This window comes from Dermacentor andersoni, chromosome 9, assembly GCF_023375885.2.
Source record: "Dermacentor andersoni chromosome 9, qqDerAnde1_hic_scaffold, whole genome shotgun sequence".
Taxonomy (NCBI): Eukaryota; Metazoa; Arthropoda; class Arachnida; order Ixodida; family Ixodidae; genus Dermacentor; species Dermacentor andersoni.
In genome coordinates this window covers 75,715,113-75,729,316 of record NC_092822.1, presented here as the reverse complement: position 1 = coordinate 75,729,316, position 14,204 = coordinate 75,715,113, and the positions used below count along the sequence as shown (strand labels likewise).

General features: G+C 43.3%; 1 protein-coding gene across 1 annotated transcript in view; it reads left to right on the top strand.

Moving 5' to 3' along the window:
- Positions 1–12,467, top strand: part of LOC129384103 (mediator of RNA polymerase II transcription subunit 28-like) — an 86,457-nt gene extending 73,990 nt beyond the window's left edge. Inside the window, exons 3-5 of the mRNA XM_055069239.1 lie at positions 3,401–3,467; positions 8,025–8,137; positions 11,974–12,467. Of these exons, the coding sequence (XP_054925214.1) occupies positions 3,401–3,467; positions 8,025–8,137; positions 11,974–12,255 (462 nt within the window). The 3' untranslated portion in view covers positions 12,256–12,467. The remainder of the gene's footprint in view (positions 1–3,400; positions 3,468–8,024; positions 8,138–11,973) is intronic.
- Positions 12,468–14,204: the final 1,737 nt, after the last annotated feature.

The following is a 14,204-nucleotide window of genomic DNA, read 5'->3' as shown; positions in this document are numbered from 1 at the left end:
CATGAGATGTAGGATAGAGTCAAGTAAGTTAGGTCATAATCACTCGTATAAGCAAGACAGAACGGGGTGGACAAAATAGTGAGGTGGAGCGTCGTCCTCCACGTTTGATGTACACAGATGACATTTTTTACTCCGGAGATTGTTGCACATCTTGCAGATCGTTGCCAGCACACACGCCAATGATGTGAGAGAAGTGTGTTCGACCTGCCAGCAGCAGAATTTATTTGCTAGCTATGCATGTGCTACACTGTGTCACCGTTGTCTGTTTGAATTGTGGTCAATCCCAGTTTCTCATCACTGTCTTCAACTGAGGCTGGTGGTTTTCTGCATACAAGTATCTTGGTTATTGTTGGTAGTAGCAGTAGTATTACAGGTGCCTTTACGGCAGGGTGGCCTTGGAGGCCTTTGAAGGCTTGTGAGAAAGTAGTCCAGTTCTCTTGCAGCAGGGAGCCAATATTGCTCCTAAGCGCGGGAGAGAAGTGAGCTATATGAAAATAGCAACCTCTTCAGAGCAACAGTTTAGAAATGCCAGTCAACCAACACTAGGGTGTGCTGGAAACAAGCTATCGTAAGATTCAGTGAGCAAACATGGCTGTACCTCCCCAGTGCCAATTCCTCGCATCTGCTATTGTGCATGAACTAAACTTGTGGCTACAAAGGTACTATTTCACTCATAAACCACTTTTTTGGTTAGAAAGAGCATTCAAGAAATGCCTAGCAAATGATTCATTTAGCAAGTTTCTTTTATTCCTAAGTCCGTTGCACAGTGTACAGTTTCCTTCCAGCATCAATCACATTGAGGGTTTTTGCTGCAGAAACCATTTTCTCTTGTGTCCTAATTGTCGCTTTCTTCTTCGGTGCTCTCATCCCAAGAATGTTTGCTGGCTTATCTGAAGGCAGACCATATTCCTTCTTAGTACTAAAATCACCTTCAGATTTACTAAACACAAGGGAGATCTTTCTGTGAAAAACACGCAGAGAAAAACGTCGCCATCCTCTAGGTGCTTCATGCTACAATATGCCTGCGAATTCCTTCACATGTGGTGCTAAAAACCTGCTGCCATCGTATGCAGACGCTGCGGAGCACAATTATAGACATTTGTAAGAGTTCTCAAAAGGGGCCGTAACAAACACGAAGAAAATACCAGCAATATTTATTTAGCTGCTTTGAAATACCCGTGGAAGCGTACATTTTAATGGGATTGTGAAGAAGAAGAAACCGTAAGAGCTGGGAAAGCCTTAGTCAGGGAACCACCAAAATGGATGAACACAGTGAAGTCACGAACTTTATCGTGGTCTATTTCGGAACACTTGGACTTGAAAGCTTGAGGTGTCATTTGTTCAGTGCTTCAAGCACGTTGCTGCCATCTGCATATCTTTAATAGGTCTCGTACCATGGCAGAATGTCTTCAGTCTTCAGTGGAGTTACTTTAAGTTTTCATGAACAAAAAGCACCTTTTTGTGGCAACCACTGTAAAGGGCGCTGATCACAAGAGCGTGATATGAGCTTGTGCAGGTGGATAATCCATACCGTTGTAAACATTACGGCGAACAAGACATGGAGAAGGAAATACACATAGCCGCTGCTTTGGGTGTTTATAGTGTCATCTATATATGTTCCTTATTTGTGCCATGCATTTACAGCTGCTTGGCACACGCAGAGACAGCAATATCATGCATATGGATTACCATTGCTGTGAAACGACGATCACCATTCTTGCCAGAAGTAATCACATGCCTTTGGCTTTTTCATGCATGGGCTATGAAGACAACTAGCTGGAAAATGGGACGATGTCATGCCATGGATAGTTGGGTAATTGCTTTAATGGCTAAGGCTGCTGGTTATACACCATGTTTGCATAGTAAATTGCATATTTCTTTTGCACCCTTACATCAACAGTTCATAGCAAATGCAGCATAAGTTATGCCAGTCATTCAAAACCAGACTTATCAAATGAAAACATGATACATTCGATTCTATGGGCTCTGCGCTAGGACAATGCAAACGCGACACAGCAGCCAGCAGAAAACAACTGGGAACATGACAGCAGTATACCACTGTACCTGCATGTGTCTGTGTACGCCTTTAGATATAGCATTGATTATTGTCACATATCACAAGTGTATTCCGTAACACAGCTTTTATTTGCCACAAAATATGGGAGCTAAAGTAGCTTGCTCAAATAGTTGTAGGGAGTCTGATTAACCCTTCTTCTGTCCAGGCCCATTCTCAGCACAAGAGACCACTTGCCAACTGACCTGCACATCAAGACGCCATCCTGACACAAAGCTCTCTCTGATAATGACCCTTCATTGCCCTCAGAGGCCTCAGAGGCCCTTTATAAATAGTAATATTCGCAGTGTGGAGTATAACTTAAACTAGGAAAACTTGTTTTCTGATTATCAAAATACTAAAACTTTGAGACTATATTTCAGATTCGTCTATCTCCTTAACAGCGTTTAATTAGAGCTTTTGTGCGCACAACGTTGTTGAATTTTACGTTGCACATTATGCGTATATATCTGTTCTCACAATTTCGCGCAACACCATTTTTGGAAGGTAATTCACAAGGAGTTAAGCTTAACAAGCATTTCTTTCTGCTAGTGTTACCTAATGGCTTAGCGACAACAATTTCTGTGAACTCGTTCAGGACCAGTAAACATCATAGATGCATAGTTCGTTTGACGAATTATAGAAAAGGGCAAAGGTTGCATTGCATTCAGAATTGTGGCTGTTCGGGCTTGGTTCGACATGAGGACAAATCGTAGCGCAGAAAAAACATACACGGACAGAAAAAAAAAGTGAAGAGACGACAGACGAGAGCTAAGTATTAACAAGTTTATTTTCAGTGACCCAAATTTATATTAAACATCATGTTACTAATTTGTTTAACATCCTCCGCACTTCTGTACCGCAGAAGAACAGTTTATTTTGAAGGAAACCTAATATAGGTGTTATGACCTCAGTTTCTCTATACATATGGGCCTTCTTTATGAACTGTGACTGTTACTATAATATTGTCTATTTGTATTTTTTTGCATTTGCTCAATGTTGTAGCTCGTGATAAGATTTTGAGATACTTATGTTGATTCTACAATTATACTTAAGTGATTGGTGCATTAAAAACGCTTCTTAATTTTCTAGTATTGTAGCTTGATGTACTTGAAGCTGCGAACTTTCGTAATATTGTTCTTTTGTGTTCATTTTAAGCGCAGATATGGTGCTAGCCTGTAATGTGTTTTCAGGTAGCTTTTTCTCAACTGCCAGGTTCTAGCTATATAACTTTTTTCAAGGCTTTGGCAGACAAGACAAATACATGTGTGCACAAACATTTTGTAATAAGATTATGATCGTTGTTTTTATTGAAGAAGCTTAGTTTTTAACACGCATTTATTTTAGGCATGTCTGGCTGCAGTCACAAATCCAGATTACTTCTATGTTCGTGACTTGGAAGACGTACACACAGGTATGTCAATTCATTCATGTTCTTGCTTTGTTGTGCTGGGTGGGGGGGCGTGGAATGCACGTAGCATTCTTAAGACGTCTATAAATGTTATATTTGTTGTCTAATAGGTGCTAGTGAATAACAACATAAAAGCTGCATGGATGCCCCATATGCTCCAGATGTTGTGTTTCTTCAAAAGTGCAATTAGAAGACAAGCTACTGGTTATAATTGGGGCAGCACAGTTCTCTAGATTTGGAGTGCTGCTGTATAAGAGTCTACTTCGAAAAAAAAAGAAGTTTGGCACAGAGGCTTGCATATATTTTCCTATCCCTTTTTATTAACTTAATGATTATTTGTATGTCTGTCAGTGACGGGATTGCTGCACCAAATTCGCCAAACTGAGCCAAAAGGTTAAACCTACTACATTCTGCTGCACTTAGACAGAATTCAAAGATTTTGCTCTCCGCCAGAACCAAAAAGGTGTTTTGACATTTTTCAGAAAATAAATTGCAACTGCTCTAACTTCATTGTTCAATCTCTCAAAGCTGTGCTGCCATTTTGTGTGGCCGTGAGAACAAACAGGCGTGTGCTCTAGAGCTAAAGAGCCACTAATAATCTGCCATTGTCGACATGGGAGTGGCGTCTGGACCTATGTGGTTCGGTTCAATGGCTCTGATAGCCAGTGATTGCATAAGTGCTGGACAAAGGGCAATGTTGCATTAACGGAGTACTAACATGACATTTTTTACTTTACATTTGTTGCATAAAATGAAGGTCATGGACCTTCATTTTGATACTATTGACAAACTTTAGCGCATCCTTAATTGCCTACGAAAACTTTCTGCGAAGTAGCTTAGGTTTTGTTTCCCAGGAAGTGCACGTGTCGTCATACCACATGGTAGTGACATGGGAGCTGGACGTTACAACCTTCTGGCGCTCGCTCGGGCTCCTTCACTTGTCTGCATTGCTGCTACTCGCAACACAGCTCAATGTAGTAGCACAACAGACGATCAAGAGAGCTAGAGTGAGTGCCAAGACGTCAAGATGTCCTGCTCACTCAAGACCACCTTCTGCCTGATGATGTCACGACATTTGCACTTCCCGGCAAACGAAACCTAGGGTGGGTGACAGAAAAGCTTTCAAGGGAAATTAAGAATGCTCTAAAGGCTTGCCATCAGTGTATTTTTCTAGGTTTTTGAGGTACAGAACTTTCCTTTTATGCGACCTGCTTGGTGGCTCAGAGGCGTTCGATCCCGGCTGCGGCTGCTGCAATTTGATAGAGGCCAAATGCAAAAACGCTTGTGTGCTTAAATTGAGGTGCATGCTGAAGCACCCCCAGGTGGTGAAGCTTAGTCTGGAGTCTCTCCATTAAGGCATGCCCCATAATCATATTGAAATTCTAGCGCGCAATACCGCAGAATTAAGATTTCTGTTTTTATTTTACGAAAAAAGCGGGAACTTGAAAATGCCATATCACCATTTGTTCAGTGATGCTGAGGTGCAGCAGGATTGCTTTTAAATGTTTATACTAAAGGATATTCCTAAGAATTTCACCTGGAAGTGGCTCAGCGCTTATGGAATTCTGCCATGAAGTGTAAAGTTGTGGTACCTAATTTCAGCCACTGCAGTCCCTCTCTGATGTGCATGGATTGTGAAAAGAATGCGTACTTAATATGGCTCATCATAGTGTCCCTCACAGTGCACTATGTGCTTCGGGCATAGAACAACAAACATTTATTTGATCCTGAGTTTTTTTCAACTTCCACTGTTATACCCTAAGGTCCATCAGCCAACGGAGAGACGAAAAATGTCTATAAGAAAAACGAATTGTAATTTTGGGTTTGTATTATACAAAAAGCGCTTAATATGGAAATGCCACATCACGACTAGTTCAGAAGGTGTGCTCAAGGAGAGAAATGATGAGCCTAACACAGACAGAATAGTTCTTTCTATTGACTTCAGGAAAAAAAAAAATGGTAGACACAGGAGCTTGCGAGTGAGATAATGCAACAGAAAGGTTTCATTATCTCACTTGAGTGGTGATGTTTGAAGCTCTATCAGCGTTGTTCGCTTATCCGTGTCCTCTCGGCACAGTGCAAGGCAACACACAGAATTGCCCGTGGCGGTGGCTCATTGCTCACCTATCAACTTGACTTGTCTGCTGCAAGTGCACAGATGGCATGAACTGCCTTGCCTGCTGCTGAAAAAGCCCTCGTGAGCTCAAAGCTTGTGTAGCTTTCCCACAGGAATTATGGCAGGAAAGCTTGCTTATGGTGTTGACTGTCACCTGCTATGGCCTACTGAAGCAGCCCGTTCGCTGTCACGTGGTTGGTCTGGGCTATGATATCGTAAAACACATATGGACGTGCGCATGTGCATATCTTAATTCACGTTTAAGAACATGGCAACGCAGGTGAATCCACTTATAACAACATTCAAATGGCAAGCAAATATTATTGTTATAACAGATAATTGTTATAAGCGGGTAGCACGAAAAAAATACAGAGGGGACAGCCATCAAAACGTCTTAATTAGCCAGCAAGAAGTACATTCAGCCTATTTATAGGCTAGCATTACCAGTTTTAAGAATACTCGGATGTAACACTGAGCAGCCGAAGCACTGTGAACTTTTGTGTGTGCTCTGTGGTAAAACGAACCGCTTACTGCAATATTCCCATGCCACATTATTGGCTATAACAATTAAATGTGGCTGCTACCGAGTGTCTGCACCGAAAGGAAAAGGAAGGCAAAATCTTCGAAAAGAAAAAAGAAGGCGAGCCGCCAAACCTGTCTGTGTACCGTTCACGCATCACGGCACCCTTTCGCCTTATCGTCAGCATGGCGCGCCTCTCTCCCATCTCCCTTCAACTCCTTCACAGTCGACACAATTTCCTCTAGGTGGCGTTGGTCGACAGCGCTGACGTAAAAAGTGACACACTGACTAAGAAATATGCATGAGCATGGTTTATTGGAATGTGAAGATATCTGCCCAGCGGTCGATTAAGGCACCACTGGCCTCCTTGAAGCCTTTGTGTTCAGCGAGAGCAGAAAGAAAGTAAACATGTTAGCAATAGAGATTAGTAAGAGGCGATTGGAAGATTGCTGGAAGAGAAGTAGGGAAATGAAAAAAAAACGGAGACGTATAAAAACAAAGTTCACAATAGGGTGTCAGAAAATTTACTTCTGAAAATTCATCATGGTTATTTTTTTTATTTTTTTTTACTTAGGTAGGACTTTAAGCAGTATAATAGCAAGAGCTTCGTGGTGCAAAGGGGACGCTCATAGCATCCATCCATACATCCACGTCGGAGAAGGGGGGGGGGGGGGGGGGCAGCTTGCATTTTTTAAACGTTGCATTAGGAGTTTCAAAGTCGAAAAAAAGTGTGAAGTTAGGGAAGCCGGTCACATGGTGGAGAGGTGATGGGAGGGCTTAGAGGAGCGTGTGTGTGTGTGAGCGTGTGCGCGCACACACACACACTCTCTGGCTAGCTAGGCAACGCGAACACGAGCATATACTATATGCTAGCTAGCATATATATATTTACGCGAAGAACGCGTCAGTAAGACGAGCAAATATTTACAGGTTACATTTACGGCAGGGGTTGCAGCGCTGACCGGTTAAATTCACAGCGCGAGCCGAGTTGTTTGTTCTTCCTCCTCTTTTCGCGAGTGATGGCGCCCACGCGCCTCATTGAAACAAGCAAGTATCAAACGCGTGTAGCAATATATATATATATATATATATATACGGCGTACTGCTGGTGTACTACTAGTTGCAGAGGAAAGGGAATGTGTTCACATTGATCAAGCAGATAGCAATCCCACGTTCTTTCTGACCCTCAGCATGTTCGAACTCCACAATGAGTGCCTGCTTCAAGTCATTGAGAGAGTCAAAGGGTCGATTGACGTGCGCCGCCGCAGAGTTGATGCTATAGCCAGCTACCTGCAAAATGCTTCGCATAACTTCGATTTCTAAAGCATGAGAAATGTGCATAATTTTCTCTTCGGCGTACCGGCACAAACCAAACCGTCACAATATAGAAGGGTGATTTACTAATAGCGCTATTTTTTCCAGGATTTTGCGTCCTTTTTCCTTACGGCGTAGACACCCAATAGCCATATTTAATTGTTGTGAGCAACGGTGCAGTGTGAAAACATTGTAGTAAGCGGGTTATTTTACCATAGAGCACTTACAAAAGTTCACAGGGCTGCGCCGTCTCATTGTTATATCCAATATTTTGTTAAAACTGATATTGTAGTAAGCGGGTTTACATTGCAGTGTGTGCTCTTAAATATGGAAAAATGCATGCCTGTTAATTGTTCCAAAATTTTTACATGTCGCTTTCAAGTGAGCTTTTAGCTGTTTCAAGAGGTGGTTCAAGGTGTCTCGGACCAATCGCATCACTGGTAAAATTAGCTGGCCTCACATGTGCATAGATTCTATATGGGTAATCCCCTCCAAACCCTTCCATATCTTTGTGACAAAAATCTGTTACGCCACAACGCTTAAGCTTCATTCTTGCCATGATCCACTCAAGTAAAACCGCTGTTGCCCTTGCTTGGTTCATTGCTTTTAGGAGTTGGGCAGACTATACAGCGGTTCCTGGATGTAGCTAAGCAGATGGAGAGTTTCTTCATTCAGAAAAGGCTGGTACTGTCTGCTCAGAAGTCAGAACAAATGGTCATGGATGTAAGTCCTTTTCTAGTATATGGTCATTGCATTTTATAGCTATGCCTGAAGTATTTTCCTGTGTTTAGTTATCACTTTCACTATCACAGGTATCAATTGTTCATACACTGTTGTGCTTTGTGTAAATTAGAAGAGTAGTGTATAGTTACCAAAAAGGATTGGCATGAGAAAGGTAGATATTTAGTAAGCATTGTGTACAGCAGTTTAAACATAATTGTCACTCAGGGGCATGGATTTTCATACCAAGATTACTGGGGGGAAATCTGGTGTAGTGTCTGCAGATGCTGTCAGTGCAATGCTTCGTTCAGAATGGGAATAATGGGCAGTACACAAATTTGTTGAGATTTAGTCCATTTGGCATTGAACAGCTTCTGCATTTTTGTTTTAACGTATTATTGTCACCTCAAATTTTATTCATGGCATTGCTACCAGATTGCTTACCATCTAATTTCTATCGTCATTCTGTTTTTAGGACATTGCAAACGAAAAATCTGGAAAATATCTAAAGTACTCCGCTATGATGAGTATCACTGCCCAAAAGCCATGGAAGTTAGCAACGCAATACGCGGAAATGTCGAGATTTATGTATGCATTGAAGATGACCAAACACATTGAAGTTGTCAACACAAAACACTCTATGCTCTAAAGAATTAAAGGAAGAAGTGTTGTGTGCAAAGAGTTTTGAGCCTGGATCGCAAAGAATAAATGAAGGTGCAGTCTGCTTCCTCATTGAAGCCATACGAAATTACAGAAAGATCCATACACTGCCGATCACCCGGATGATTGTTGAATGACTGCAACGACAGATTGTCCTCTATAAATTTTGGTAAGAAGCTTTATGCTCATGCATAATACAGTGTAGCCTTTTTATAATGTTACCATATGAAACCTTCCACGCGATGATAAACGACATAACAGTATCAACCTTTACATTTGCACTATGCAGAAATCATGCACACGCAATCATGAAATTTTAATCACATGTCGAGTACAGTGATTAAATCCCGTTTTTGAAACAGCCTTGATTTAGGTGAATTGGTGAAGGATAAAAATGAGAAACGGATGTTTCGCTAGCCAAATGATTCTGTATTCGATTGAAGTTGAGGTGATCTAAGTGCTCTCTATGATTTGGTGTTTGATCTTGTCTCGTCCAAAGGACTGTAGTCAACCCACATGGTGCAACTGCATACAATGTGTTTTCATCAAAGTACTCCTTCTGTAAAACAAAACAAAGAGGATTTTAGTATTTTACATATGCCTAACACATTCCTTCATATATCAATGCTTTTAAGGGCCCTGAACTACTTTATATCTTTTTATGGAAGTCGAGAAATACATTTCAAGTTAAATCAGACTATTTCAGAAGTACTTTGCTGCAAAAAGTGCTACTTCAATGCGTTCAGCAGAAGTGGAGCACTGAGAAGGCTACCGCGAAGCGGGCTGTTCCCGCAACGCTCAGCCTACTTAACCTCACCGTGGCGCACAGTTCAAATTTGATTTTGGATGTTCACGTAGGCGGTACTACTTGCAATTATGGCGCCTATGACGCGCCAAACGTAAGCCAAACGTGGTTGTCCTCAGCGAGCTGCAGTGCGCTCAGCCAGCGGACTTGTCATGGCACCCCGCAGCGATTGCGGCATCTACGCTACGTAACAGGCCGCAGCTACATGCAACTGTAGTGCGCATGCGCATCGTTGGCTTTGTGCACGACCGGGTTTGAGTACGCGCTCGCGCGTGCTACATGAGGCGGACAGGCTTCGTCCTGCACCACCTTGACTGACCGATAGTAGCCACTTTAGACGCGTATTTTGAAGCGCCATCAATAGCTCAATACGAATTGAAGTCTGCCAAGGCTGCTCGATACCAGGAGCGGCAAGGAGTGAGCGCGTGCTCGCAAGCGTACGTGTGGTCTGACCTTAAGTTTCGCGTGGTTATAGGCTAGTTGAGTGTTCAAAACTAGTTGACAATAGCGAGGCGCGATGGCTACGACACCGATAAGCAGGGAGGCCAAAATTCGATCTCTATGCCGGCGGCATCGGCCGAGCGTGAGCAGACGATAGTCGGCTTCTTCCGCAAGTGCGTAGTTATTATAGAAATCCTAAAGCAGATGTTCACTTACTTCAGCCTGTTATTAAACTCACTAAACATACACACTAATAAATACACACAGTAACAGTAGGAAGAAGCGGACTGATCCAGACATCCTTCTTGATTGATGTCAGATATTGGCCAATAGCAGCCGCGTATGGGAATCTGCTATATTACGAAATAAAGCGTCTCGAAGAGAGTGAAGAGCAGGCTTCTTTTGAAGAGAGAGTGTTCAAGAGAAGGTGACTTCGCACTTTGCTTGCGAGCTCCACCTGCCACACGCGACTACAAAACTTGGCTGAGGTGTTAACAGCAGCGTATGCTATCCGCGGACTGTGTTTTTTCACCAAGCCCAAGAGGTGGTTCGGGGCCCATTTAAAAGCTAAAATTAAGGTATTATTAATACTTCAATTTGCACCATAGAGCATCTTCTGCTCTTTAGTAAGGCTTCTGCAAAGCACTGCAACCTTTCATGACAAGAAAAAGTGCTGCGTTTGCACTATTAGGAACGCTGAAATGTTCTTGGCTTCTTAATGGTAGCTTTATGCTCAGATGTAATAATAATCAGTTGTAGCAATCAGATCTTCAGTTTTTGTAAAAAAGGGGAAGGCATTGTATGTGTTGCAACTTGTATTTACTGGAACATAATTGCTCTGGACGGAAGTGTCTTGTTTACACAAGGACATTGGCGGTTTCTTTTGTCTTTCGAAGTTTGCGTTTTGCTTCTGTTAGCAACTATTTTGGGCATGTTATGCACCTCTTCCAAGCAGTGACAACAGCGCTATCTGCTAGTGTGTACCTCCTGCAGTCTATAGTGTAGGAAATGTAATAAAGCAGCCAAGGTCGCTGTATCGGTCACTAATGGCCCACACAGTGCTGGGCATTTCCTGCTCTCGCATGGTGTGGCATGGGCTACTGTGTTCCTGCCCAGCTAGAGGCTCCACGTGCCCTTTTCTTTAAGGCGGGTATTATTTGCACAAAAGTTTAACAAAATGTAGACAAAATGAGAGGAAAAGCCAACAAACTCACATCTCCTTGCTCTTATCCTAAGTATGCAACCATGGGATGGTCACTTTTGGTCATATTATCGCCCAGGCCATCAGACGTGCGCAGATTGGCTGGTTGAGCACTACGTCATGCGAAGCCGATAGTAAGGCGATAGTATCGCCAAAACTGATCGCCTGAGCATACGTCCCCATATCAACTGATGTAGCTGAGCCTGTTATTGAAATTTTTCTATATTTATATTGCTCGGCTCACTGTATATTGCCCCAGGTGACTCGTGACAGACTGAACATGTTAAAAGAGGACACTAAAGAGAATATTGATTTGTGCTGTATTAGTAAATTAGCCTTCTATAATTCCAGTAAAGCGACTCTTACTGTGAGAAGAGGCTTAGCAATCCAGAAAAGGCAAAAACGAAATACGGTTGGCAACAGCGCCTTGTAATTCCCGCATCAGTTTGCCGTGGCATCATGGATTTGATGTTGTCGTTTCAGGTTCCTTACTATGTGCAGGAAAGTCACATACTTGGCTGAGGTGTTCACCGCAGCATTACTTAGTTGTGGAAAGGCTTATGTATCTGTTAGTAGAAAACATGTTGCAGGGCCCCTTTTATTTCCTTTATCGAAGGCAGTGTGTATTGTTTACTGTGCTTACTTTCTGGTAGTAATGACAGAAGGGGCTTCGTTGCTCAGCATGAAGGCATTAATAGTGACTCGAAAGCATGAATGATTTTGCTTCTGTAGGATAACACAGAGCTGAAGAATGAGCTGGCCCGCAAAGAACAGTTGCTACAGAAGTACAATGAGCAGATTCACTACTGGCAAAACCTTCTGAATGAGACAGCGAATGCAACTGGACAGCAGCCGCAGCCACAACCATCTCCAAGAGGCGGCACACAGCAAGGCATGCCTACACAAAACCAGCAGTCTATGCCAATGGGTGGTGCAGCACAAGGCCTGCCAGGTCCACTGGCCTACATGGAGCGGGCCACATACAACAACGACATGCCAGATCCCAGGCAATGAAGACTGTGGAGGCACACCAAAGAGACTGCTTACGCATGATCTTTCAAAAACCATAAGAAAGTGCTGTGCGGGGGATGTGCAGCTAGCTGCGGTATGCAGTGGTCAGAAGGGCCTCAGTGTGCTTAGACAGGCTCATTTGTTGTGATAAACATTGTGCGCGTGCCGACATCTCCGAACCACTTTACTTGTGGCATAAAGATTTGGCCCTCACATGTCGTGCGCCTGTTACTGCTGCCTTTGTGTGCGTACCTTGACAGTTACTTAACACAGACCAGCGGTGGTCCAACTGCGCCATTTGCGCAATTTGCTACAATTCGACCAGCCTGCACTTGGCTGCGCCCACTCGTCATTTCCGCCAACTGCGCAAAAGTGTGATACTTTCGCGTTTTCACGACAATACAGTGTTTTCAGCAGGGTTATGCAACTACTCCACTATGCGAATCAATTTGTGAACGTTCAAATACACTCAACTGCTGATTTTCCGGACGCCCGATTTTTCGGACATGCCCTAAAATTTGGACGCATTCGCGGCACTGCCATGTACCCCATAGAGTCAATTATAAGAACGTCTGAAATTTCTGACGCAAAAAAAAAAACTTTGTCGTTGAGTTTTCCGGACTTTTTGCCATGACCGAAGGTCCAAAACTGCATCAACCGAAGCCTGGAACCGGCGCTCTCGCACGCAGATTCACTGGACGCTGCAGCCACCACCGCGGCAACGCTAGGCCTAGCTACTTCGATGTTAGCTACCAAGCTATTGCTGTGGGGCGCCGCGTTTTTTATTGAAACATTTCGCCGGTGTTAGTAATGGCGCCGACTCCGCTTTTGTAAACCTCGCCAATGGCTTCGAAGCTCGGCAACTTTATTCGGCAGCAGTGCCCCAGCGGTGCATGTACTAACTGGATGATTGCATCTTCCGGTGGATAAACCATTTGCCTAGGTGGCTACTTGCTGCTTCGTGACTGAGCCGCCGTACCAACGTCCTTAAAGCATGATATCAACGTCTGCGACAACAAATTGGCATTGCTTGGTGGCGCTGCCATATCCCCGGTCAAGAACGCCGCATGCACAGGCGTCGGCGATATTCTATGGCCCCCATATAAACCGCTGTCACATTCACCGGCGACATTGTTCGGCAGCAGCACTCGAACGGTGCATGTACTAATCTGGATGATTGCATCTTGCAGTCAATTCATCATTTGCCTAAGGGGCTGCTTGCTGCTTTGGGACTGAGTCGTCGGACCGACGTCCTTGAAGGACAATATCAACGCCTGCGGCAAAAGATTGGCGTCGCTTTGTGCCGCATGAATGCCGTACGGAAGAGCGCAAAGGAAAAATACTTTTCTACTTATTTCTCTCTCGTGGCCAACGATACTGAGCTGCTGTGAAAACGACTAAAAACTATGAATAATCCTAAGGCTGAGTGCGCAATTTCAAGTCTGTGCACAAATGGTCAAATGAAAGATGGAGCACACTTGCCAGATGCGCTGAATGACCATTTTGTTGCGGTAGGGCAGTCAAATGCGTACAACGTAAATCCGTGTCCTATTCGGGGAGCCAGTACATTCTCTTTTAGTATGATGTTTTTCCCGATACCAGGGAATGAGTTATCGAGATATTTAACAGCTTAAGAAGTTAAAGAACAGTGGACGCAAATAAGATGCAAGTTTGCCCTATCAAATATATCATAGATATAAATGCTCCTATCCTGACCCAAATGTTTAATTCAGTGCTCAAAACTAGCTGTTTTCCGCAACAGATGCAAATAGCGAGGGTAATTACGATTCACAAGGGGGGTGAGAAAAGTGATCGAGAAAATTTTAAGGCGACATCTATACTACCAGTCTTATCCAAAGGATTGGAAAAGATTATGCACGTGCGAAATTCTTGGATTCTTAAAGGGACACTAAAGTGAAAAATGATTTCTTCTGCACCAGTAAATTACCGTT